At 46.5% G+C, this 27,446-nt stretch overlaps 1 protein-coding gene across 6 annotated transcripts; it reads right to left on the bottom strand.

Annotated features, from left to right (window-relative positions):
- Nucleotides 1–446: 446 nt before the first annotated feature.
- Nucleotides 447–27,431, bottom strand: PLIN3 (perilipin 3). 6 transcript variants are annotated; one of them, XM_069978017.1, is made up of 8 exons: nt 27,360–27,431; nt 19,380–19,461; nt 10,398–10,593; nt 7,555–7,637; nt 3,984–4,269; nt 3,414–3,613; nt 3,087–3,200; nt 447–993 (listed from the first exon to the last, which is right to left on the bottom strand). In XM_069978017.1, the coding sequence occupies exons 2-8, from the start codon at nt 19,434–19,436 to the stop codon at nt 631–633; spliced, it is 1,299 nt and encodes a 432-aa protein (XP_069834118.1). In that variant the 5' UTR covers nt 19,437–19,461; nt 27,360–27,431; the 3' UTR covers nt 447–630. The 6 variants fall into 6 exon arrangements, with proteins under 6 accessions (XP_069834118.1, XP_069834117.1, XP_069834119.1 ...); XM_069978016.1 differs by lacking the exon at nt 27,360–27,431 and adding an exon at nt 19,641–20,154; XM_069978018.1 differs by lacking the exon at nt 27,360–27,431 and adding an exon at nt 19,569–19,590.
- Between the last annotated feature and the right edge of the window lie 15 nt (nt 27,432–27,446).

The raw sequence follows: 27,446 nt of genomic DNA, 5'->3' as shown, positions 1-27,446 counted from the left end.
CCACTGTCTGGAAAAGTTTAGCAGCGCTACAGGAATGGAGTGTAGGTAATGCATCATACCCTCTGGGGGCAAGTCCATTTGTTAGAACAGGAGGGGGCTCTCAGCTTATCGCCTACCCTGTGGCCAGGGGATAACCTCAGATGGGAACACCCCTTTGATGACATGGATGCTTAAGCTGCTGTTACACTCAACCTGTGCATTTGATATTAGGGATGAGCAAATCTACAGAGTTAATGAAGTGAAACGCTTTACGCTCGGCTGTCTCCACTCGAGGTGCCTGGAAAAGCTGGATGCTGTTCAAAAGCAAGCTGACAGAGCATAACAAAGGGCTTCACTTCATTTATACCGTAGATTCTTATTTCTGTCACTTCCATGTACGTACTTCATCTAGATTTCCTAGTATTACAACATAGGGAGGAATGTAGACACTAAATAAAACCAGGATGACCAGTTGCAGCTCACATTTTTATAAATTGAGGCATAAGAAGTACACAGTAATTGCAAAGCTGATGTAGGTTACCAAAGTTTTAGTTACAAAGTAGTGAGATATGCAAAATTGCAGAAGTCATACACAATATCAACTCCAAAATTTCCAAAATTAAGTGCAAACATTTGGGGCATGAGGTTTACTTATTGCATCTTTTCAGGTTGCTCCTCAGGCATTTCTGGACGTTCAACAAGCTGTGGGGCAAAAGGGCCCACCAGCCATGTTAGAGGAGTGTTTGCAACTACATAGGATAAGAGCTCATTCACATGGTCATGGACTTTGGTGGCTTGTTCTCTGCTTTGTGTCAGAACTCCTGCAGAAATATCTCCAAGCGAACGAGCAGAGGAAAAAGACGAATGCAGGTCTTGAGCAGACTGCCGTAGTTGTTGCATACGGTCCTGTATGCTAGCTGGAAGGCCTTGTGCTCCAGACACCAGAGTAAAGCAAGTAGTTTGTAGTTGCTTGGTCAGTGTCCGGGTCATGGCTAACACTCGGGAATCCAATGGCTGCGATTTAAAATAAAAAAAATAAAGTCTAATTGAAGCAGGAACACATGCAGCATACATTTATACATATAATGATGAAATAGCACACAATCATGTCTTGTCATTTGTTTCATGAGACAGCATTCATACAGCAAACAGGACTATTATGAACTTTTTTTGTATATCACTACATATGGGAAGTATAGCCCAGCCCTATTCTTGGAACTGACTACAGTATAACACAGTATCAGCTCTGTACACCATTCTATCACCGATACCAGGATCTATACACTACTCTATTAAAGTACATCACTGGTACCAGCAATTAAAGTAAATCACTGGTACCAGCTGCCAGTGGCAGAGAAGAGGGGGGGGAGTGATCGCAGCAGTGCATTCTGCCAGCCCTTCTCTCTCCATCAGTCTGAGCAGCCAGGACAACCCTCCCCTGTCTCCCCACCCTCCCTTCTCTCCCTGTTGTCCTCCGCTTACTTCCAGTGAGCCAGGACACCAGAGGCCATCATAGTTCACGGCTACTATTGGGACACTGTTCACCAACGGGGATTTGCAATGTGACCAGAGGGAGCATTTTCCCTCTGTACGAGGAGAATTCTCTATCAGCAGCCCTATAGATGCTGCAGTCGTGCTGGCTGCAGAATTTATAGATAACTGTCAGCAACAGAGCACTGCTCCAGTGCTGACAGTGCCGACAGCCAGGACCAACCACAGAAGACAGACTGGTGTCCTCTGGATGACACTGGCTCAGAACCTATTACCAGGGACGGGGGGGGGGGGGGGGGGGGGGGGTCCCAGTGGCTGCTCCCCACACGGCACCACAAGTCCACTGAGTGCTGTTCCTGGACACCGGCGCCCTCTTCTCCCAGCTTAGCCACACCTCCTCCCGCTGTCCACCCTCTCGTCCTGCTCATGCGTGCCCTCCTTCAACATGCACTGCAAGACCCATAGGGCCATAAGCCCAGAAGGGCCCCCTCTATTTTGCACTACCCCCCCTATAGACCAAAGGTTATGGTGCGTTTACACAGGCATATCTGACCAAAGCCAGGAATGATTTATATAAAAAAAAAAAAAAGAAAAAAAAAAAAAAAAAGCCCAGTCTTTCCTTTATGACCCATTCAGTTTATGGTCTGTTCCTGGCTTTGGCTTCAAAAATCTGTTAGATAAATCTGCCTGTGTAAACGCACCATTAATCTACTATATTAATAAAAATCCACTTTATTGGTAGAATAAAAAAAGAATTTGATACGTAGAATCTAAAAATCACAGTACCTGCAACATATGCACTCGTAGTATTCTACCAATAAAAGTGAGTTTTATTAATATAGTAGATTAACACTTGTCTATGGGGGGGGGGGGGGGGGGGGGGGGGTAGTGCAAAATAGAGGGGGCCCTTCTGGGCTTATGGCTGTGTTTTGCAGTCTATAAATACCCTCTATTCTCCCCCCCCCCTATTAAAAGCACCTTTTTGTCTATAGGACCCTCCTTCAACATGGCCCTGTCAGTGCAGTCATGTAGCAATTTAACATGTAAGGCCTGCTTCTGATCTTTTTATGGGGGTCTTCAGCTACACAAAAAAAGTAGCCTTTAGTCGGATTAGGGGTGGTCTTTTAACCCCTTCCCCCAATATGACGTCCAGGGACGTCATGAAAAGCAGTGGTATTCTGCATCATGAAGTCCCTGGACGTCATGCTTTCCCTGCCTCCCTCCACTGTCCCTATACGAGATCTGGCAGCGGGAGGAAGCTGTGTCACACAGCCTCCTCCTGCTACCACTGCCCGGAGGGGAGCCGTGCTCCCCCCTGGGCAGTTAACCCCATAGACGCCACGGTAGTTGCGACCGCAGCTTCTATGGAGAGATCAGCTGCCTCCCCTCAGCAGATGGACTGTGGTTCCACGATAGTTGGGATCAGAAAAACAATGAATCCACCTGACACTCCAGAAGTCTAGCTGACTGTCCGAAACCAGGTGTAAGATAAAGCACTAGCACAGGTAGCAAATAAACAGTTGTAGTTCCTTAATACTGCCTCATGTGGGTGATGAGAGTTTCTATGAATCATTAATTGTAGCGAACTGCAGTAATCTGTGTAACCCTCACATTACCTGTTCTTGTTCTGTGACTACCGTTTCAGTTCCAGTCTGCTTGCAACTCCATTCCAGCCACAGCTGATGCAGTTTCTCTTGGCCACCATGAACACTCTGCTTTACAGTCTCCATCTTTACATACAAAAAAAAAAAAAAAAAAAGTTTAAACTTAAACAGTCAAAGATCAGACTATTTAATGTCTATTTAAATCATTTGAGAGACACTGATTTTGGTTTGGGGTGTTTATACCATCCTTTGTAAGTTTTGTTACAATAATAAACAAAAATGTTATATGAGAGATTCACATAAACATAAAAATGTTATGAGAGATTCACAGAGCCCTACCAGGTCAATAGTTTGGTGCAGCTGTGCTAGAGTCTCCATAGTGCTGATCTGGGCACTTCTCACCTTGCCCAAAGAATGCTGATACGCTCGATGACGAAGACGAGAAGACAAAGAACCCAAACGCACATAGTAACTTTGCTGTTCCCTTTGTTGTTGAAGCGGAGCTACTTCAAATCCTTCTACAGTTGAGGCAAGCTGAGCTACAAGAAAAAGTCCGGGAGTGAGGGAAGACAGCCATAATGGAAAATCTAGTCTGTACTTTTTGCCCCCTCCTGTCCTAAAGCATTATCCAACAGAGAAAAAGTCAAGTGCTTGGACACTTCTGCACACAGATTTTAATTCTGCATTGTATTTACAAAACTGGGCGGGGGTCAGTGTATTCGTAAACAGGCCTTTAGAATGCCAGGCTGCCATGGAAACCAGTCACATCACATAGAATTGTGTGTGCCAATTGGAGGTCTGGCAATACAAGCACCTGTCAGACAGCCCCTCCAAATATCCTGATCATTGTGACATCATAATAACCCAACATAAAATACCAATTCTTAAAAAGTGGAACCAATTACTTACATAGCTCCTCATCTGTCATGGGAAGGTAATGATCAACCCATTCCTCAGATTTTCCCAAAACTGTATCCAGACTGCCGGTCACAAGCTGTCCTACTTGTGTGTCCATCACTGTTGAAACTACTGATCGAGTCACATCCATGCTTCCCTGTACTGCGCCAGCTGCCAGACCCATTATACCAGACACTGCACTGGTGACAGTATCACGGGCGCCAGTCACAGTATTTGTCACAACACCCACTACTGCATCACGTGCTCCAGTCACCAGCTCCTTTGTGTCTGACACAACCTGCACAAAGACAGACGGTTTCTGTATTATTCTGTAGTGGTTCTTAAAACATGTCCAGAGATTAACAATAGCATCTTTTGAGCCTGCTTTACACAGAAAGATAGGCAGCAGATAGCAAAGGGAAACAAAGCGGATACTGTATGTAAATATCCATGCTGTCAGTTTTCAGATCACCAGCTGTGCATACTTACCTAAAGCACTTCTGTGTGATCCAGCATCCCACCCTTTGGCTCTCTTCAGGCTGCAACCTCCAGAATGACTAATAGCCAGAGGAGGTGGTGCCAGAATTTGGAACATAGAAAGGGTGGCAGAAATCATGAGACTGAAAGTTCTGGTGCAACAGTAAATCTGCATCAGGGAATGTGCTGCAGATGTATATGCTTCAAGCAGAGGAACTAAACTACTGGATACGATATTGTGTACAGGGCTGGCCTTAGGGTAAATGGTGCCTTGTGCGAACCTTTTTTTCGGCGCCCCCCCCCCCCCCAAACACACACACACCTTTAAAGGGGTTATCCAGCACTACAAAAACATGGCCACTTTTCCCCCTACTGTTGTCTCCAGTTCAGGTGTGGTTTGCAATTAAGCTCCATTTACTTCAATGGAACCGAGTTTCAAAACCCGGCCCAAGCTGGAGACGAGAGGGGAAAAGTGGCCATGTTTTTGTAGCGCTGGATAACCCCTTTAAAGGGAATGTACCATCAGGCCTGGGCTGAAGCACTGGAGGTGGGCTGACCTGCCCACAGTGGGAGGAAACCTCCTCCCCTCTATGATATGGCTCCATTAGTATCAATGGAGCCATATCATAGAGGGGCAGGGGTTTTCGTCCACTTCAGGTGGGTTAGCCCGCCTCCAGTGCTTCAGCCCAGGCCTGATGGTACATTCCCTTTAAGGTAACAAAGCTCCTTCAGCCTCCAAGCCCTCCAGACAACACCCATGACCCGACCGTACACACAACTACCCCCGCCAAACACACAACTACCCTACCCCCCCGGCCATACATGCAACTACCCCTCCACCCCACCAGCCAAATACACAACAACCAACCCCCCTGGCCATACACACACAGCTACCCCCCGATCCATTCACCAAACTACCACACCCAGCTCCCCAAACTCAGACACTCACACAGACACACGACAGAGCTATGTACACACACACACACACACACACAAACAGAGCTATGTATACACACACACACACAAACAAACAGCTATGTACACACACACACACGACAGAGCTATGTACACACACACACGACAGAGCTATGTACACACACACGACAGAGCTATGTACACAGACACGACAGAGCTATGTACACACTAGGGCTCCTTAGCACACTATGGCAGCCTCCTCAGTGTATACAAGGCTCCTCATCACACACTATGGCAGCCCCCCCCCCCCCCCCGTGTATACAGGGCTCCTCATCACACACTATGGCAGCCTCCTCAGTGTATACATGCCAGTGTGTGGTGTGTACAGGAGCAGCTAAGAGCAGCATTCCCGGCTTACAGCCCTTCTCCTCGCCTCAGTGCTGCTGATTGTGTTCTGTACCAGCAGCACCACAGCTCTCACCTGCCGTAGTTCGGAGGGCAGTGTCTCCTGCAGCACTTGCTGTGTGTCTGCCCTCCCCCGTGCAGCTGCTGTCTCTCCCACCTTCTGTCTGTGCCTCCTCCTCTGTCCCAGTTCTCCCTCAGCTTTCTTCACCCCTGCTGCATGAAGAGGCAGGCGGCCAGCTGGGGGGGCGCACGGCACACAGGCAGCACATCTAACTTCTATTTCTAAGTTAGATGTGCAGTGCAGTCTGCCAGAGCGCCCCCTAGCTGGCCAGGAGTGAGGCGCCCTGTGCAAGCGCACAGGTCGCACACCCCAAAGGCCGGCCCTGATTGTGTAGGCCAGGCAATAAGGCTTGGGCAGAGATGGGATTAAAGCCCACCAAAAACACCATAATTATGTGACTCTAGGCACTGTTTTTTTTTATTCATTTTAGTGGCATATTTGACCACAGTGTATCAACTCAGTCTCCATGTTTCATTTACATCTGTAAGCAGAAATTTGTGGACATGTAGATGTAATGCATCACCACATTTTTATGCAAGTTTTATATTTTTACTGCATTTTAAGGTTGCATTTACACGTTCACGTATGCTCTGAATCACAGATAATCCACGCTGCCCTGTCATTACAGTGCCAGGGAGATTCAAACTGCTTCTGCTCCTGGCATGATAGTTACATCATGCCGTGCAGGGAAACAGTCAAGGACTGGCATTCACTGTCCATGTCGTCTGACTCACGGAGCAGGGGGAAATTGAATAATTGTACTCTATATATTCACGTAACCTCAGCCACAAATAAAAGCACAATACTCAGATTTTGTTGCTAAACTTTAAACTGAAAGTCTGTTTTATAATTAATGTAGTGTTCTTGCAGCATTTACATGGAAATCAGCAAATATTTATCCAAATGGGAGAGTTTAGGCGTCAAACCACAGTTCTCACCTATCCACCCCCCCCCCCCATACACATGAACGTTAGGCATCTTCTAATGTCAGATTCTGCAGACTCCTCCCCATTAAAGGGTACCTATCACTTTGGCGGGTGGCAGAACACGCCGCAAAAATTCTACTGATGGGCTCACTGTTTGGGGCGTGCGCAGGAGACAATTCACCTGGCTCTGCTTTTGGCTGGATATACTTACAATGTAGCAAATACCAAACCAGAAGAAATCAGCCCCCTGCGCACAGCAGATAGGACAGCCAGTCAGGATTTTTGTGGTGTATCCTGCTCCAAATGATAAATACTCTTTAAGACAGGACAGTTAATATGGCTACCATTCATAAACAGCCATGTGAGAACAGTCAGGGATTATGGCAAGTGAAGCAATTAAGAGTTCAAATTTTGCTCTGCTCTGGTGAATACATTCTAAAGAGCATGCTCACACAATACATTTTACCCTCCAGGGATAACATATGTTGCGCAATATGGGACAAACGGAGGGCAGCTTTTGATTTCTGTGAAGGAAGGAGACTAGCCCCATTCAATTAGGTTAATCTGCAACCAGATCTTTAGAGTGATACAATCTGAATAATAGACACGTCACTTGTTTGTGTTGTGTGCGCAAAGGGATACATGCTCTTAACTCCGTGCTAACCACAGCAAATATTCCCACTAAACACAACATGCATTCTGCAGTGCAATGTAAACCAGCCAAACACAAAAATTTAATTAACCCTTTGTTTCAGCAAATACTTAACACAGCAACAATGTGTGAGGAATCAGTACTCACCTTCTCAGCCGGCTGCTGAAGAATGGGCAAGGTGGATTCCAGTTTGTCTAAGCCTTTGCAGGCAAGTTCATTTGCTGTAGCAACTTTGAAGAAAAAAAATAAAAAATAAAAAAAAAGTTTATATATGAAAAAAGTTATATTCATATATACATACACCCATACAGATTGGCATGGTTTGTATTTAAGTGGCTCTGAGATTTAAGTCCCATATTCCCCCAATGCAGGGGTTTGCAAAAAAGTGGCTAGTTACAAAAACAGCATTTAACACATGCTGCTGTCAAAAGTAGACAAGAGGCATTTAAACAGTTAAAATAGCCAACAACATAGTGCTCTGTGCCAGCTATTAGCCAGAAACTGCAAGGTATTGAGGAGTACTTGAGCCTGGGACATCTATACCTCCTTACAAGCTCATGTTCAATGTTCTCTGGTGTCACAAAGTTGAACAGATTTGTAGTTTACTTCTGTTAAGAAAATCTTCAGTTTTCCATTACTGCTGTATGTCCTGCAGGAAGTGGTGTATTTTTTCCAGTGTGACAGTGCTCTCTGCTGTCACCTCTGTCCATGTCAGAAACTGTCCAGAACAGTGGCAAATCCCCATAGAAAACCTCTCCTCCTCTGGACAGTTCCCGACATGGACAGAGGTGGCATCAGAGAGCACTGTGTCAGACTGCAAAAGATACACCACTTCCTGCAGGACATAAAGCAGCGAAGTATTGTAAAACTGGAGATTTTCTGTACTGTATTTTCCAGTGTATAAGACTACTTTTTAACCCAGGAACATATTCATAAGTCATGAGTTGTCTTATATGCCGGGTGTAGTCTTATATGGCAGGTGGTGAGAAACTTTGAACTGGACGGGAGAACCTGCAGTTGCTGCATCACTGGGGATGGGGTTAGCTCGGAAAAGGCTGCATCCCCACTGTATGTGGCGACTGTATGAAGGGCAGAGCAAGCTGCAGGTGCCCGGGGTATTTAACGGTCTGGCCTACCTTTGTATACTACTGATATTACTGTACCTCCTTCTCTGCCTCTCAGACCTTGCTGCAGTCTGATGTTTTTATTAATTTTTATTTGGTGTGCGTTGGAAGTTAAGGGGTCGTCTTATACTACAGAAAATAGGGCAAATTACAAATCTGTATAACTTTGACACCAGTTGATTTCGGTGGGAGTGCTGGATTGGCAGTTAAGGGGTTAAAGGGAGTCAGTTGCAGTTATTTTCTAAACAATTGTCAGGGCAAGAAGACACATGGTACGCTTCATAAATCTGTGCTTCCACAACATAAATGCTTCTCTTCTCTGGTGCCAAGTAAGGTTTTACAGCCTGTAATGCCTACTCACTCAAGGGCACACAGGGTTTACACTTTTTGCCAAATGTTTCCACCCTGAGAGGGTGGTGCTAAAGCCTATAGCACTACCCCCCTCACCCTGCATAAACTGCATCCAAGATGAAACTTGTGCTTAAAGCGACTCTGTACCTACAGTCTGCCCCCCCCCCCCCCCCCCAATCTGCTTGTACCTTCAGATAGCTGCTTTTAAACCAAGATCTGTCCTAGGCAGGTGATTGTCCTAAAAGTAACTTTTAGGGTACAAACCCACTTGACGTATTTGCTGCATGAATCAGTGTTAAATAAGCAGGCAAAACGCAGGTTGGCTTTATACAATTGTTCTGCGTTAAAATACGCAATTGCGTATTTTTGAAGCCTGAAGCATCAATTGTTAACAACCTGTGCGAAAAACGCATGTAGCTTCACGCTTCAAAAATACGCAATTGCGTATTTTAACGCAGAACAATTGTATAAAGCCAACCTGCGTTTTGCCTGCTTATTTTTAAGACTGATTCACGCAGCAAATACGTCAAGTGGGTTTGTACCCTAAAACTGGCAGCCCCGTGCCCAACAGCCGTGGTTTAGATTGTGTATGCTTTAGGCTGGAAACCTCTGTCCCTCCTCATCAATAGGAATGCTCCTGGCTTATTGTCTCCTATTTGTCAGCTGTGTGAATACGGACCATGGGCTAGATAGTTAAGGCACCTGTGCAATGTTCAGACAGGAGAAAATGTTCGTGGCATTACTAATGATGAAGAGGGTGGGGGGGGGGGGGGGGGGAGGGACGGTGGTGCAAAGTTAGGGCACAGATACTCTACAGATACGGGGCTGCAAGTTTTTTTTTTTTTTTAGGACAATAACTGCATCACCTGCCGAATGGACCCCAGGACATATCTTTGATTAAAAGCAGCTATCCGAAGGTAGCTTTAAATATACTAGCCCAACATGTCAACGCATTATATATGAGTTAGAGTATTAAAAGGGGTTATGCAGCAAAAATCTTTCAAATCACCTGGTTTAAACACGTTATACAAGATTTGTAATTTACTTCTATTTAAAAATCTCAAGTCTTCCCATACTTAGCTGCTATATGTCCTGCAGGAAATGTTCTCTTTTCAGTCTGACACCGTGCTCTCTGCTGACATCTGTCCAACACAGGAGGTGTCCAGAGCAGCAGCAAATTGCCATAGAAAACCTCTTGCTTTGGACACTTCCTATCTCGGACAGATATGTCAGCAGAGAGCACTGTCAGACTGAAGAGAACACAACATTTCCTGCAGGACATACAGCAGCTGATAAGTATGGAAAGCCTAGAGATTTTTAAGTAGAAGTAAATTACAAATCTACATAGCTTTCTGACACCAGTTGATTTGATTTTTTTTTCCGCTGGACAACACCTTTAATTCCTCATTTTTTTTTATTAAAAATTGCATCCCCTTACACTTGTTATCCGCCCCCACCTTTATCTTGTTTAGGTTAACAAATGCAAAAAAAGTTTAATATATTCCACACACTTACTCTGTGGCTCCAGTCTGCTTATAAGAGGTTTCGATCCAGTTACAGCAACTCCAGTTAAAGTCTTTGCTCCTTTCTCAGCAACATCACAGACATTGCGGATGTATGGATGACTATCCTTTGTGGAGTTGTAGACTGCACTCACCACACTGCATGCAGAGCTGACAAGAGGCAGCTGAGTAACCCGATCCACCACATTCTGCAGGGAGCAAACAAACATTTAAAGCAGTTCTCCCAAAAGAAAAAAAAGTTTAACTATAATAATCCCCATCCTAAAGCGTTAAGTGCACGCAGAAGAGTAGGCTTTGTGAAAAAAAGAAAAAAAAAAAAAAAAAAGAAACTCAGCTAGATGTCAGAACAAAGGAATTTAACCTTCAGCCCATTAAAGAGGAACTATCAGCAGGTTAGACAAATCTTACTTGCTGATAGCGTCCTGTAGCACCCGGAACGCTGAGGAGAAAGGTATGTGTCTTACCGTCCTCCTCGGTGCCAGTCCCACACTTAGTTTGCATAATCTTCAGCTGGGGAGCACTGCCCCAACCCCACAGCTTCATTCGGCCCACCCACTCAATTCATAGTCAATAGAGCAGGCAGGCCAGTTAACGCTCTGGGGCAGAGCAGTGCTGCCAGCCAAAGAATACACTGACTAACAGGGCAGGAACGGTGCAGAGAAGTAGTTAGACACAGTCCCCTGTAGCACCCAGGATGCTGAGGAGGAAGGTGTCAGCAGGTTAGATTTGTCCAACCTGCTGATGGTTCTCCTTGATGACCCAGGATGTACTTGTACCAAGACTGACAGCTGTGGCCAGTGTCCCCCATCCATGCGATTGCGGAGGGGCTATCCCTGCTTGTTGCCGCACCTCTGCGTCGTAATAACACTAATCCCAGCTTTCCAATCCATTGCTCTGGGCTCTGGCAGCCAGGAGCAATGCATCACTGATTACATATGTACAATGCATGTTGTACTTCAATACATCAAAGACTGGAAAACAGCTATTTTATTGCAAAAAGCGTCAACCCTGACATCAGGTTGCGTGTGGGTAGTGATGTCACGATACCAAAATTCTGGAGTTCGATACCGATACTAACTTTATTTCGATACTCAATACCGGTTCGATACTTAGTAAAAGTATAAAAAAAAAAAAAAAAAAAACAAAAAAAAAAAAAAAAACACAGGGGTAGAAATAGTCACTAGTCGTTATCATTAATACAATTCTGCTCTTCCAAATAGCCTGATGACTAAAACAGCTCTGCTACACCAAGCTATAAGACAGCTCTGCTGCACCACCCCACCACTAAGACAGCTCTGCTGCACCACCCCACCACTAAGACAGCTCTGCTGCACCACCCCACCACTAAGACAGCTCTGCTGCACCACCCCACCACTAAGACAGCTCTGCTGCACCACCCCACCACTAAGACAGCTCTGCTGCACCAGTTACCAAGATTGCGGAGGAAGAGAAGAGGAGGTTACACAGGATCCCACACACTACAGGCAATCTGCTCCTCTCAGCCCCGGCCACCTCCCCCACCTGCCAGCCGGCTGGATCCTCACATGTGCTGCACTTCCCCCGGATCTCACAGACCCCCGCTCTCCCTCTTCATCCTCCCCACCTCCAGCCTTCTCCGTCCTCCTCTCTCCGTGACCTCTCGCTCTCCCTCTCCAGCCACTCTCCTCTGTGCAGCTCCGGCTCCTCTCCCGGACCTCCCGCTCTCCCTCCAGCCTTCTCCTCCGTCCTCTCTCCCGGACCTCCCGTTCTCCCTCCAGCCTCCTCCTCCGTCCTCCTCTCCCGCTCTCCCTCTCCAGCCGCTCTCCTCCGTGCAGCTCTGCATAAATCATCTCTCTGATAACAGAGTCTGGCGGAGCCGGACTTTGTTATCAGAGAGACACCAGCAGCGGGGGTCTGTTACACACAGTAGCCGACCCCGCTGTATATGGAGCGGGCTCAGGAGGGGTCAGATGCCACTGTCAGTGACAGCGGCATCTATATACTTAAATAGACGGCACTAGCAATAGCCAAGTGCCGGCTATTTGAAATTGGCGCCAATGGGAGCGGAGGGAGGGCGAGCAGAGGAGGAGACTGCAGGGGCAGGGGGAGGCACATAGAGAACACGGCCGGCGCTCAGCTAGCCGCCCACCGTGTTCTCAGCTTAACTTAAAGTTTCGATACCAGGAAATCCTGGTATCGAACCGTTTTTTTGCCCGATCGATAGTAGTATCGATATTTCGGTGCATCCCTAGTGTGGGTCATTACAAATCAGCTCCATTCACTTCAATGCAACAGAGCTGCTAAACCCACAACAAAACCAAGGACAGGAGAGGTGCTGTCTCTTGAAGAATGCGGCTATATTTTTGTAATCTATGACAACCCCATTCAGCCTCACTGGACTCCTGATGAACTGCTTCTGGGTTCAGGATGTCTAGAATCATGTCCCCCAATTAACTTTGGAAATTACACTGTACTGTAGGACTGGCACGGTCACCGACATCCTGCACCAGCTAGTGTAGACTACTAGGGGACATTGTGTTAGGTCAAAGACAAGAGATCCTACCCTGTTGGTGCTCATAAGGGCTGTGGAGTCTGTAAGCCGCAGCTTCGACTCCTGAATTTTATCATCAGGACCAGCTCAGCCTCCTGCTCCTTCATAAATGGCCAGTCATATACCAGGGGAGTTATTTATCACACTGGCTCAGCAGCCTCTGTACTGTCCTACATGATCCTGGGGCGACTTCTGAGGGAATAAGGAAACAAAGCAGATTCTCCTGTGTGCAGTGGATGCAGCCAGTCTCCAGCCTCCCATGTCCCAGCTAAACTAGATGGAGCAGGTGGTCTTTTCTGCTGACAATCTTCTGCGCTTTTAACAATATTCACCATACACACAGAAACACTGCTAACAATGCCAGAAGCCTGTGATAGCGCAGGGGGGGGCACCCCCAGTCATACAGGGGGGGGGGGGGGGGGGGGGTCACAGTGATATAGTGGTCAGCCATAGGACCAGATTTATCAGCTGTCAGCGTCTGTGCTCCTGATTCATCGTAGACCCACAGGAACTACCCACTCAGCCAGTCAGTGACTACAGCTGTGCATCGCCTCACTTACTGATAAAGTGGGGCAGTGCCATCACCGTTTGGGAGCACAGGGACGGGTAGATAGGACTTCATTATGAACCAGCCACCCCCTGTCCCCCCCTGGCTTTTTTACTGTTGTCCAGAATACCCCTTATGAACCAGCCACCCCCTGTCCCCCCTGGATTTTACTGTTGTCCAGAATACCCCTTTAATTTCTGCCTCTCACACACAGCCTGCTGCAGACATAGCAGCACAGATCTCCCCCCAAACGATGGACTGTTCAAGCTGAGAAACAAACTGCTAAATAGTGAGCAACAACTCCCCCCCCCCCCCCAACTACCCTCATCTAATAGGGCCAGTACCCTATTAGAATGTTGCTTATAAAATATATTGATGAGCAAAAAAAAAACAAATTCATATCAAAACTCAATTCTAAAATTAAGAAAAATTTTTTTATAAAGCTGGGAGTCTGTACAGACACGTGGGGTGAAGTTAAAAGAAACCCACATACGACTTCCTAAGGCTAAAATAAATTCAACCATATAAAAAGCCAAGTGTCAAAATGCACTGTTATACAAATCTAGTCTAACAAATTAGTGTGGGAGTCCCTTTAAGACATTATACTACTGCCACCTGTTAGGAGACCTTGTCCCCAGAAGTCAAGCGGCAGTGACATGCTTCTGTCACACGGTTCCAAGACCCTCCTGCCAAATCTTTGTAATATGATCCCAAGTATCATAGGTGCATGGTATCTACAGCAGTTATCTAGTCAACCATGTACAAAGGACAACCGCCTACACCATGCATACATTGCTGCAGGAACAATCTCTGACTATGCCAGCAGAAAATAGGGAACAATGTTAAAGGGGTACTTCACAGAAAAACAAACTTCAAGTCAACTAGTGGCAGAAAGTTATACAGATTAGTAAAATTCTTCTACATACAAGTCATTGGTCTTCCAGTATTTAGCTGCTGTATTCTTTCTAGTTTAACAGTGCTCTGTTGCTACCTCTATCCGTGTCATGAACTGTCCAGAGCAGGAGCAAATCCCCATAGAAAAACTCTACTGCTCTGGATTGATAGTCAGTTTCTATGCTTTTTCACTCCATTCCTAGCTTTGGCTCTTAAAAAAAAACAAAAAACTTGTAGTGACTCCCCCCCCCCCCCAAAAAAAAAAAAAAAAGTTGTTTCTGCAGGAGACTTCAGTCTACATATAGAAATAAGTGAGGCAAACACATACAGTACTTGTCGTCAATTTCTGCAATGGGAAAAACCTGGTGTGTTAGCATAGATACTCCCCCATCCTTTATAGGGCATGTGCTAGAGCTGGGCAATGGTCTAAATCAATATGATGGTTACTTGAACATGTAACCTCGGTAGAGATAATTTTGACACACCCATTTTATAAGCCACACTCCTTTGAAAGACACCCATTTGGGTAAGCCAAACTGAAACATTTTTTGCTAGTTTTATGTTAATTGCATTAAAGCAGAGATGCTTCTTATAATAGACTATAGGGTCACCATTTAACGCAGAATTACAGCTCCCATCATTCCCAATGCCCGGGAACAGTATATAGTCTGGCACCCAGGGACATAGAGTCTTGATCAATAAAAAGTACACAGTTTGTTTACATTTTAATGGCTCCCCCTTCCAGGATGCCGCCAGTATGATTGATGCCCAAAGTATTATAATTAGCCCCCCCATGGCTGCACCAAGTATATTCAAAACCCCCGGGACCCATTGTATTGCAGCTAAACCCTCCCAACCCCGAATTAAACGACCCAAGTTTGTACCAAGTAAAATAAACAGTGGTCTCTCAACATGCGACATTAATAGGTTCCAGGACAACCATTGTATGTTGAGTCCAAAATTCGACAGAAAGCTGGCCTGGTTAAGAGCAGCACAGGACATGTAGTATCACACTATAAATCAGAGAAACACTACTAGACAGCCAACCAGTGCATGCACTTCTTTAATACTGGGGTTTTACCAGTAAAATGGCCAGTTTCATTGGTTCATCTAGTCATTTACATGTGCCGCAGATCCTGACTGTCTGTAGTATTGTATGTTGAGTCGGGTCTCAAGTTACGATTGTCCAGAAAGGACCATTGTATGTTAATATTATATCCTGAGGTCATTGTAAGTTGAGGGATCACTATATATTATACACATACCTGTCCTTCATTCCAACACTAGCCAGTCCTTTGCATACCCTTGCAGTTACAGTGCACTGGTCTTCTACAGACGGCACGTGCTGAAGTGATGTACAAGGACACCAATTTATGGACCTATTTTACCATTTTCAAATTGAAGTTTATATTTAATAAATGTGCTTAAAACTGCCCTACTGTAATTACTACTATAACTACGTTTTGGCCTGGAGGATAATTTTTTTGCAGTGTTATCTGTAGTTTTAGTCGATACCACGTTTGTATGTGACCTTTTGCTCACTTTGAATTTTCTGGGATGTGATTTGACCAAAAATCTGCAAATTTGGACTTTGCTTTTTTAGAACTTACAGTGCAAGATCAGGAATGATCATTTTACAGTTCAGGCAAAAACACTTAGCTATCTGGTTATGCTGGGAGTTGTAGTTATGTACAGTTTTAGCTATCAGGGTTTGCTGCTGGTTGTAGCTCTCCAGAAGCCACAGGTTGGGATAGGTTTGGGCGATTTTTTATTTAAAAAAAAAAAAAAAAAAAAAAAAAAAAAAAAAAACTGTCCAGTTTTATTTTTGATGCTAAATCCCATGTTCCTATCCCTACTTTACCCCACCGTAGCCAAGGAGAGATGCAGTGTCTGTATATACTGTGGAAATCAGTGTCTATACACAGAACCAGGGTCAGGACAAACATGGAATAGGCTGCCAAAGTGTATATAGATGAGAGATGGAGGAGACGGATAGGTACATACGACAGTTGACAGACAGGGGAAAAGCATCCTGGATGCTGCACAAAATGCTAGGGAAGAGGGAGAACACACACCAGCAGTGTAGAGGTCACAGCACAACACTGACAGGTAAGCACAGCCTGCTCATTTGTCTCCTGCTCCGGGCTGCCGCCAGGGCAGTCTTACCCATTGGGCGTGGTGGGCGGCTGCCCTTGCATCCTAGGGGGCCCCTGCCCGCTGTCACAGCGGGCAGGGGCCCCTAGGACGCAAGGGTCCCTGGGTAGCCGCCTCCCATGCCCAATGGGTAAGACGGCCCTGCGCGCCCCCCCTTCCCCTTCTCTTGCGACCGCAAGCACTTTCTTGCTTGCGGTCGCAAGAGGAAATCCGGCCCCGGCTGATGCGTCGCTCCCCGGGGGATTCTCAGGGAGCGCACGCATCAGGAACCTCAGTGCGCGTCGCTGTGGCTTCCTGTACCGGAAGTCCAGGCCTGGGCGCACACTGAGCTTCCGGATGTGTGCGCTCCCAGAGAATCCCCTGGGGAGCGACGCATCAGCCGAGGCAAAAGAGGAGAGGAAGCAGCGACGGGGGAGCGCTGGTAGGTGAGTTGGGTGTTTGTTTTTTTTTTTTATCTGCTTTGCAGGGGGGAGCCATCTATACGAGGGGGGGATACATCGGGGAGCCATCTATAAGGGGGCAATACAGGGGGGAGCCATCTATAAGGGGGGATACAGGGGGAGCCATCTATAAGGGGGGATACAGGGGGAGCCATCTATAAGGGGGGGATACAGGGGGAAGCCATCTATAAGGGGGGGATACAGGGGGAAGCCATCTATAAGGGGGGGATACAGGGGGAAGCCATCTATAAGGGGGGGATACAGGGGGAAGCCATCTATAAGGGGGGGGGGATACAGGGGGAAGCCATCTATAAGGGGCCAATACAGATGTGCAGTGTGTAGAGAGATGAGGATGGTGACAGAGTGTGGATCCTAATATGTCTGTCTGGTAGATTCTGTGGATTCGTGGCTCGGAGAAGTTCTCATAACGGCACAGGGCAAATGGAAAAGATGAAAAGGGAAGAACTCCGATCAGAGAAGACGCCCCATGTGAGTCACTTGATGTATCTGCACTGTAATGTATATGGTGTACAGAACCTGTGTAGAGCTGGGTACCTCTATATGACTGGATGAGGTGATAGTGATCTGTGTACAGTGGATTAGTCAGTAGCAGCAGTGGTGTTAGTCAGTATGCGGTGGTAATATTTTTTGCTTGTTATCTGGCATATATATAGAGAAAGGCAAAACAACATGTCTCATATAGACAGAGGAGCAACAACATGACTATTATATTATATATGAACCATGTTGTTTCCCTGTATTCTGTATACAGGAAAACAACATGGTTCTCATATATAATATAATAGTCATGTTGTTGCCCCTCTGTCTATATGAGACATGTTGCACTGGTGTGACAATAAACCCTGCAGATTGCTGTTGGAAGTGCTGTCTCCATTGCGTTTTTTGGATACTTTGAAGCCAACCTGGTCTGGTTTGGTGAGGCATGCACGCACGGTTATTTTTTGTTTTTGCGCTGCTGAAAGACTGTTGTGAATTAAAGTTTATGTTAACAATAATTTGTATTTTTTATTGTACGTAATTGTACTGGCTAGGGGCGGGTTGCAAAGATGGGGGTTTTGATGGCAGCAGCCGCGGGGGGTGGGGCCCAATTCGCACCTCTGCCCAGGGGCCCATAATGCTGTTAAGACGGCCCTGGCTGCCGCTGCAGGGTGTGGGCGCTGGGCTCCCTCTCAGCTGCCTGCACATGAAAAATATCTGAGGCCAGAGCTGGTATCGGTATTTTTAAGGTTTATCGCCGAGCCCTAGTATGTGCACACTGAGAAATAGGCAAGGAATTTGAAGCGGAGTCCGCTTGAAATTCCTCCAGTAAAATATGAGCAGAGCAATGTCCCATTGTGCTCAATAGGAGTTCTGATCTGTTGTCCACACAGAATTTTCTGCTGCACATCCGCTTTCCACCTCTAAGAATTTACATGTCAGTTCTTTGGGCAGATTCTGCTGGTAGAATCCTATAGAAGACAATGGAGCTTGAATTCCTCCAAAACTAAATAGGTGAGGAATTTCAAGCAAAAAAAAAAAACTTTCCTCTTCAATTGCTCACCTATTCAGTGCACACATACCCCAAGTACCAATTAGCACTGAGCAAAAGGCAAAGAATTCTCGCTGGTGCAGAACAGTTTTCCATTGCATTCAATGGGATTTCCCCTCTGCTGTCCACATGGCAGAATATTCCACTGGATTCTTCTAGAGGAATCCTAGAGAGATCAATAGGGGTTGAATTAGTCTCAAAATCTGCCAGTGTGAACAGGCAGTAAGGGTAGGTTCACTTGTAACTCAATCACAGCAGATTTCCCAGCAAACTCCGCTGTGATTCCAATATTGTCAGTTTGACTAGGATTACAGTCTCAAAGCGGAGTTGTCATGTGGCTGCTTGGCTGTCCATGTCCACTGATTAGCTGAGTGGGATGTTGAGATGTCAATATTTACATACACAGAGGGACAAAAAGTCATTTATCAAATCCATCTTATTCAAACTGACAATATGTGAATAACAGTAGATTTCACAGCAAACTCTGAGCATGAGATCCACCTTAATTCCATTGAATCCAGCCTGAGGCTCCGTTTCCATTATCAGCCCTGTTGGCCACACATCTGCTGATCAGTACAATGTATGACTCCTAATCACTGGGCAAGGTCCAGCAGCTGCACTATAGACTATGCCCCTGTACCCGGGGATCGCCCTCACATACCAATTCTATCACTTTCAGAGTCATGGGGGTGCCAGACAGGCAGGTGGTAACCATAGCAACACGACACTGATAGCAGTACAGCCGGCCCATAGCGGCCGCCAGACGCAGAGGTCAGGCTGCTGTGTGCACTGTGTCCTGACATATCGGGCAGGAGAGAAGCGGAGCCCCGGCACTGCACCCTCCGGCCGCCCCTCCTCACCTGTTGCTCGGTTGTCACCTCCATTACTGCGGGGGTATCCGCTTCGTTTGTGGACATGATGTCAGGAGATCCTTTCAGTAACCTGAGGAGACAGAACATGAGTGAAAGTCACACAGAACAAGGAGCCGCTCCATACATACTGAGCACACTGCCCGCACCGCCATGACAGATACATGGGACAGAACCTACTCCCCCCAGGAGAGACAATAACGGAGCCCGTGACCCGGTCACCCCGTGTGGGACAACGCACTCGCAACTTACCCGCCAGACGCGATACCTCACTGGCTTTCACTGCCGCTCGCTTCGCCGCTATTTAAGTAGTCGATGACGTCACGCTTGTCACGTGCTTATGGGGGCGGGTCATCGGAGGAACAGAGAGCGGGAGTCAGGAGTTGTGATCCCAGACAGGCTGCTATCATTATAGTGTGTTTACATAGACATATTTATCTGACAGGTTATTGAAGCCAAAGCCAGGAACAGACTGTAAACAGAGAACAGGTCATAAAGGAAAAAACTTTCTCCTATTTTCAAATCCATTCCTGGCTTTTGCTTCAAAAATTTACATAATCTGTTTGTGTTAATACACCATGAGAATCTTATTGTCGGCCACCAGCGATTATATCTATAACTATATAACTGACTGCCCTGATGGCGGACCTGTCTATAACTGACTGCCCTGATGGCGGCCTTGTCTATAACTATAATATAACTGACTGCCCTGATGGCGGCCTTGTCTATAACTATATAACTGACTGCCCTGATGGCGGTCCTGTCTATAACTGTATAGCTGACTGCCCTGATGGCGGTCCTGTCTATAACTGTATAACTGACTGCCCTGATGGCGGTCCTGTCTATAACTGTATAACTGACTGCCCTGATGGCGGTCCTGTCTATAAATTACTGCCCTGATGGCGGTCCTATCTTTAACTATATAACTGACTGCGCTGATGGTCGCCCTGTCTATAACTGTATAACTGACTGCCCTGATGGCGGCCCTGTCTATAACTGACTGCCCTGATTTTGCTCCCCTGTCTATTACTGTATAACTGACTGCCCTGATGGTGGCCCTGTCTATAACTGACTGCCCTGATGGAGGTCCTGTCTATAACTGACTGCCCTGATGGTGGCCCTGTCTATAACTGACTGCCCTGATGGCGGTCCTGTCTATAACTGACTGCTCTGATGGCGGTCCTGTCTATGACTGCCCTGATGGTGGCCCTGTCTATAACTGACTGCCCTGATTTGCGCCCCTGTCTATTACTGTATAACTGACTGCCCTGATGGTGGCCCTGTCTATAACTGACTGCCCTGATGGAGGTCCTGTCTATAACTGACTGCCCTGATGGTGGCCCTGTCTATAACTCACTGCCCTGATGGCGGTCCTGTCTATAACTGACTGACCTGATGGAGGTCCTGTCTATAACTGTATAACTGACTGCCCTGATGGTGGCCCTGTCTATAACTGACTGCTCTGATGGCGGTCCTGTCTATAACTGACTGCCCTGATGGTGGCCCTGTCTATAACTGACTGCCCTGATTCACGGCCCTGTCTATGACTGTCCTGATGGTGGCCCTGTTTGTAACTGCATAACTGACTGCCCTGATGGCGGTCCTGTCTATAACTGACTGCCCTGATGGCGGTCCTGTTTATAACTGACTGCCCTGATGGCGGTCCTGTCTATAACTGTATAGCTGACTGCCCTGATGGCGGCCCAGTCTGACTCTCCTGGTCTGCAAATGGATTTGACTACGGGCCTGTTCACATAATAAATTAAAAAGTGAAAAAAATCTGCAGGCGGGTTTTACAATGGGGAAACATGCAATGATGTCATATGGAAACACACAGAAAAGTAAGGTTAGGTTCACATCTCATTTTTTTGCCATACAGTGGTAGTATACATTAATGTATCCAGTAAAATAAGTTCCAAAATGTGTGTACTTCTCTACCATAGGCCTACTTTCTTTTGACATAGTCGCTGCCTGCTTTGTGTATATGTTACACATACCTTGCCCATCAAAAGCAATGTTTATAAGAAAAAAAAGTGTACGTATTTACAAAGTATACAAAAGCGTGTCCCAGCCCTGGGTTACTGTACACTATGCTTTATTGATTAAAGGACAAGTGCCATGAAAAACTTTTTCCCAGTAATTGAAGCACATTACAAAGTTATATAACTCTGTAATATGCTTCAATCACCTATCTGCCTCCCTTCCCTGTCTTTTCCCCCCTCCACCCCCCACCAGGAAGTGTCCTGACTCACACAGACCTGATTACTGTCGTCACCGTCACCAAGCTCTTCTCTCAGCTCCTTCTCCTGTTACACTAGCCTCCCCCCTCCCCTGCCTTGTCAGGTGACAGGCTTGCTCAGCTCCCATTGGCTGAACAACTGCAAGCCATCACTTGTCACATCTCACTTGCTTATCTTCCCTCAGACTGACTCGGGCACATAGCCAGCCCCCCCCCCCCCCTCATACCCTCTCTCCTGCTGCCCTGGACTCAGTGAAGGAGTCATGTCACTAGAGAAGATAAGCTGAGGAAGCAGAGTCACCTGACAAGGAGGGGAGGCTGCTGTAACAGGAGCTAGCCCCGCCCTCCTGCTGATGACTCATCCTCACAAGAAGGAGCTGCCTGGTGACGGTGACGACAGTAATCAGGTCTGTGTGAGTCAGGACACTTCCTGGTGGGGGGTGGAGGGGGGAAAAGACAGGGAAGGGAGGCAGATAGATGATTGAAGCATATTACAGAGTTATATAACTTTGTAATGTGCTTCAATTACTGGGAAAAAGTTTTTCATGGCACTTGTCCTTTAAGTTTATGGAATCCTTTGGGGACCAAGTGTCCTTGCTCCCCAAAGTATTACATAAACGTGGAAGGCACTGAGCAGGGAGGGAGGTGCCCCTGCATCTAACTACCTCCCCCCTCCCTCCCTGCTCGGTGCTGCTGCCACAAATACACTGTACTACTCCTCCCATCATCTGCTCATCTGCACATGACCAGCATCCCCCCAACCAGCCCCCCCCCCCGCCGCCGCACCTGCCCAGAATTCCCCCAACCAGCCCCCCTGCCGCCGCACATCCCCAGCATCGCCCCTAACCAGCCCCCCCCCCCCCCCCCACGCCACCGCACATCCCCAGCATCCCCCCCAACCAGCCCCCCCCCCGCCGCCGCTGATCCTGCGGCAGCACGTCCCCTTACAGCGGATGATGAGAGCATCAGTGAGCTTGTAGCAGAGGCAGTGGCGGCTGGTTGGCAGGAATCTGGTAATGTGGCGGGGGGGGCTGGTTGGGGGGATGCTGGGGATGTGCGGTAGCGGCGGGGGGGGGGCTGGTTGGGGGGATGCTGGGGATGTGCGGCAGCGGGCTGGTTGGGGGGATGCTGGTCATGTGGGCTGTGCAGCGGCGGCAAGATGCTAGTGATGGCCCTGGTACTACTCCCCCATCATCTGCTCATACTATACAGTGTATATGTAGCAGCAGCACCAAGGAGGGAGGGGGGAGGTAGTTAGATGCACAGGCACCTCTCTCCCTCCCTGCTTGGTGGTGTCCACGTTTATGGAAAACTTTGGGGGGCAAGGACACGTAAACGTAATCAATAAAGCATAGTGTACAGTAACAGTACATACAGCTCCATTGACACAATACAGTTCATAGACTTCTATATATAGTGCACCCCCCTGCTGGACACTCCATAGTAATTACACCTGATTTGTGACGTCACGAATTTTGAGAGAACTTCTACACTCCATGATCTACTAAATCAGGGGAAATAGCCCTATATGTGCATTTCCCATAATTAATGTACATTAGGAATTTGTATAACTTTCCATAAGTAATAACATATTAAAAAATACTTTTAGCCGGACTTCTCCTTTAAAGGGGTAATGCGGCGCTAAGAAATTATTCACAAAATAACACACATTACAAAGTTATACAACTTTGTAATGTATGTTATGTACGTGAATGGCCCCCTTCCCCGTGTTCCCCGACCCCCACCCGTGTACCCGGAAGTGTAGTGCACTATACATTAGGGATGCATGATGCACCGAAAAATCTATTCTACTATTTTCGGTTCGATACCAGGATTTCCTGGTATTCGATACTTTATGATAAGCCGTGCAGCAGACTCTATATTTTCTATTCATTTCACAACGTATGGTGGTGAATAAGTGTGACTTTTCATGGAAAACACAAAATTGTGTATGTATAGTGCACTACACTTCCGGGTACACGGGCGGGGGGCGGGAAACACGGGAAGGGGGCCATTCACATACATAACATACATTACAAAGTTGTATAACTTTGTAATGTGTGTTATTTTGTGAATAATTTCTTAGCGCCACACTACCCCTTTAACAAAGAAGATAAAAGCAAAGCTTGCCACATGTAGCATACTCTACTTGTACAGAACAACTGTAACATCATGCTGGTGAAGCTTAATATTTCCCTATTGTGTATTCAATTGGGAACCTCTGTAGGTCAGACACACAATTCCTTTCATCACGCTTTGGTTGTCAAGGAGCTGCTGGAAACCAAGGGAATGTTTAACTAGGAGGTTTCTTTGTTTGCTTGATAGACCAAAGTTTTCTTGTGGGAATATACCACTTAACTGATTACAGGCAGATACTGAAGGTTTTTTTTTTTAGACCTTAGAATTGTAATATTTTTTATCACATTTTTGAAAATGTAATAAACACAAAATGACAAAAAGTAGAAATCAAAGCGCAGACAGAGTACAAAGCACAAAATCCAAGTACAAAAAGTACAAAGCACAAAGTACAAATAGTACAATAAAGAACCTAGTACCAAGTCTTGTAAGTGCCGAATAAACTGCACATAAACACATAACAATATTGAGACAAGACAAAAGGAAAACACATGGAAGAGAAGGAGATAAAAAGGGGGAGAATGCTGGATGGCAAGTTCTGCTTATTAACCGTTAAATGTACTCAGTCCGTGTACAATGAGCATCCCATGGGGCCCAAACCACATCAAAGAGATGTAGTTTATTACTGAAAGATGCAGTGAGGTGGTCAGGGGTTCTCATCTACTTAACTCTTGAGATCAGTTCAATAAGCGAAGGAGGTGATGTTTGCGTCCAGCTACGATGCTGTAAGTATCGGAACCATTAATTTAGTAGATTTTTTCCCCCAAGTCTAGCAGCAGGGCCGGCGTCAGCACACGGCTTACTCAGGCAAGTGCCGGGGCCCACAGCCCTCTATGGGAACAGAGCAGGGGGCATTACTATGGAGGCAGAGCAGGAGACATTACTATGGGGGCAGAGCAGGGGGCATCTACTATGGAGCAGAGCAGGGGGCATTACTATGTGGGCAGAGAAGGGGACATTACTATGGGGGCAGAGCAGGGGACATTACTATGGGGGTAGAGCAGGGGACATTACTATGAGGACAGAGCAGGGGAGATTACAATGGGGGCATTACTATGGGGGGGGGGGGCACAGCACAGGATCCTACATATGGGACCCACATACCTACTTACTTTACTGCACATGACACCAAGCAGCAGAATTACTACTGTATGAAAGCCTGTGGGTGGGAAAAAGGGAAGGAAGTTGCTGGAAATGTGTGGAGCTTAAGATGTTTGCCTGACAGGTTCTGAAGAGAAGAATTGTAGCTTGAAGAAATCATCATGGTGATCTGGGCAAGATGGAGAGGAAATGGAGAGCAATCTCCTCAGATCAAAGAAGACGTCACCTCTGAGTTACTGAATTACGTTTTTCCCAGTATTTTGTCAAACTTTATTTGGTAGGTGTGCCCCGAGGTGAAAAAGGTGATTAGCAGTGTATTATATACTTATTATCCTCCTCCTGTATGAGTGTGTATATATCTCTCCATTCTGTCTACTGGGGAAACAAAAAGGAGAAGGGCGCTTCTTAGTGCAATATATCCAATGTGAACAGGAGTGAGTCATAGAGTGAAGGCTCACTCACCTTGTGTGGTTGTGCTTGAGAAGGGCCCCCTGCATTTGGGGGCAGAAACACGTTGCCGCAAATAAACATTTTTCCGTTTTCCGCCCATATGGTCTGTAAGTATAGACGCCCCTCATTACCTACAGTGTATGATTGACTTATCTAGCTGAGACTTGTGGTACCTCTACCTGCGCTCCTTGGTTTTTGTTCTGTCTGGTCCTGACAGAACACTTTGGCTTTCATTCTGTCTACTTGATCAGCAGTTTATTATATACAGTGGTACCTTGGTTTAAGAGTAAATTGGTTTAAGAGCATTTTGGTTTAAGAGCTCACAGTTTTTAAAAATTGTGACTTGGTTTAAGAGCATTGCTTTGGTTTAAGAGCTCCCTGTACTGGGCGGGAGGGCGAGTGGGGGAGGGGCATGGTCTGCATAGCGGGGTCTACAGCCCTGTACTCTGACCCAGGAAGTCTCCCTCACCTTCCAAATCATAGCAGATCCACTTCAGGCTGGGGGTTACATCAGGGGACAGGACTGTGGAGGTAATCTCTCCATAGCTGTAACCCCTCTCTCCCCAGACAGAGAGTGCTGCATGTATGTGCCCACATCTGCCCTACTCATTCCTTCATGCTCCCTGTCAGCCCTTTCGTTTCCCATTATCTCCATTACTGTACAGTAACTTATAATATCACATATTCTGCTGTTTCTGAATGTTTGTTTAATTTGTTTTACATGTTATTCAGAATAAAAAAAATCATTATTTTGGGATGTGGAACCAATTGTCTGCATTTCTATGATTTCTTATGGAAAAATTTGTTATGGTTTAAGAGTAATTTGGATTACAAGCATGGTTCCAGAACTTTTGGGGATGTAGGTTAGAGGGTAGAGTAGGTGGGGTGTCTTATTTTCGGAGGGCGTCTTATTTTCGGGGAAACACGGTAGTCACTTTACCCATAACATGTCCTGCCATTGACAGCCAGCCAGCCAGTGCCGTCTTTGTTCGCAGTGGTGTCGTGAACAAGAAGCCCAGAGTGCTACAGATTGAAATTATATCATCTTTAGTGTCAAATGTAGATTCTGTTTGGAATCTGATGGCGGTTAGGTTTGAATATGGAGAACACGTGGTGGGTGCCTCAATCCTGGCTTTGCTGTGGAGGGACACACTGTCCCAACTGATATAAGGGACACTAACAGCTCAGTGATGCGGAACTGTAATCACTTATACAATGCATACCTGTCTAAAGCAGCAGCAAATCCCCATAGAAAACCTCTACTGCTCCGGACAGTTCCTGACATGGACAGAGGTGGCAGCAGAGAGCACTGGAGAGAATAGGGTAGGCAGTTGCTATTGGGCCATGCAGGAGGTGGGCCTAAGGGAGAAGGTAAAAGCGTGTGTCCTTCTGCTTAACCCCTTATGTGCTGCAGTGTGTAAGTGACCCAATGTTTACTTACATGCTGCAACACAGGGGTTAACAAGCAGAAGACAGCGATCTCTGCTTCACTGCACTGATAACCTCTGACCTTTGTTCTCCAACTGGCAATCAAGTAGGAAAATGTTCAGAGCTCTGTGCAGAGGTCAGGGGTTATCAGTGCACCATCGGTAAAGCACAGAGCATATACTGTATATATATTTATATGCGGAGTGCTTTTATTCTGCGTAGGGGGGGGGGGGGGCCTTAAAGATTTTTTGCTATGGGGCCCTGTGATTCCTAGCTTCGCCCCTGCACCCTGTAATGTAGTTACCTCCGTTATGCAGGTACATGTCGATATCACCCTGTAATGTGGGTACATGCGGATGTCACCATTATGTAAATGTCGGCCTGTTTTGCGGGTATACGTGGATGTCACCCTGTTATGTGGGTACATGAGGCATGGGGCATGAGAAAAATCATCCAACCCACATCCATTTGTTATCTCTATATTGTGCCTCATATAACATCTTACTTTATTCTATATATTGGAGGATAGAAAGCCAGAACCAGATGCCCGGCTCCAGCTTCAGCGTTGGGCAGACTGGCTAGAGATATACCAGATGTGACCTCTAGGGTGCGCTTACACAGGACTATGCTGGTGTGAGCAGGGCGGCCCTTCATTAGCTTATCGCAACATTTGTGGTGACGTCATCAGGCATTTTCCTTTTGCT

Source organism: Dendropsophus ebraccatus, chromosome 7 (genome assembly GCF_027789765.1).
Source record: "Dendropsophus ebraccatus isolate aDenEbr1 chromosome 7, aDenEbr1.pat, whole genome shotgun sequence".
Classification (NCBI taxonomy): domain Eukaryota; kingdom Metazoa; phylum Chordata; class Amphibia; order Anura; family Hylidae; genus Dendropsophus; species Dendropsophus ebraccatus.
The sequence above is the reverse complement of the archived record's forward strand: the minus strand, read 5'-3'. Positions and strand labels throughout refer to the sequence as shown.

Excerpts from the sequence above, each read along its gene's own strand:
- PLIN3 (XM_069978014.1), bottom strand. Across the intron at positions 4,270-7,554 it reads TTCAGCAGCCGGCTGAGAAG|GTTGTGTCAGACACAAAGGA; the intron begins GTGAGTACTGAT and ends GTCTTTGTGCAG. Across the intron at positions 994-3,086 it reads TAGTCACAGAACAAGAACAG|CCATTGGATTCCCGAGTGTT; the intron begins GTAATGTGAGGG and ends TTTAAATCGCAG.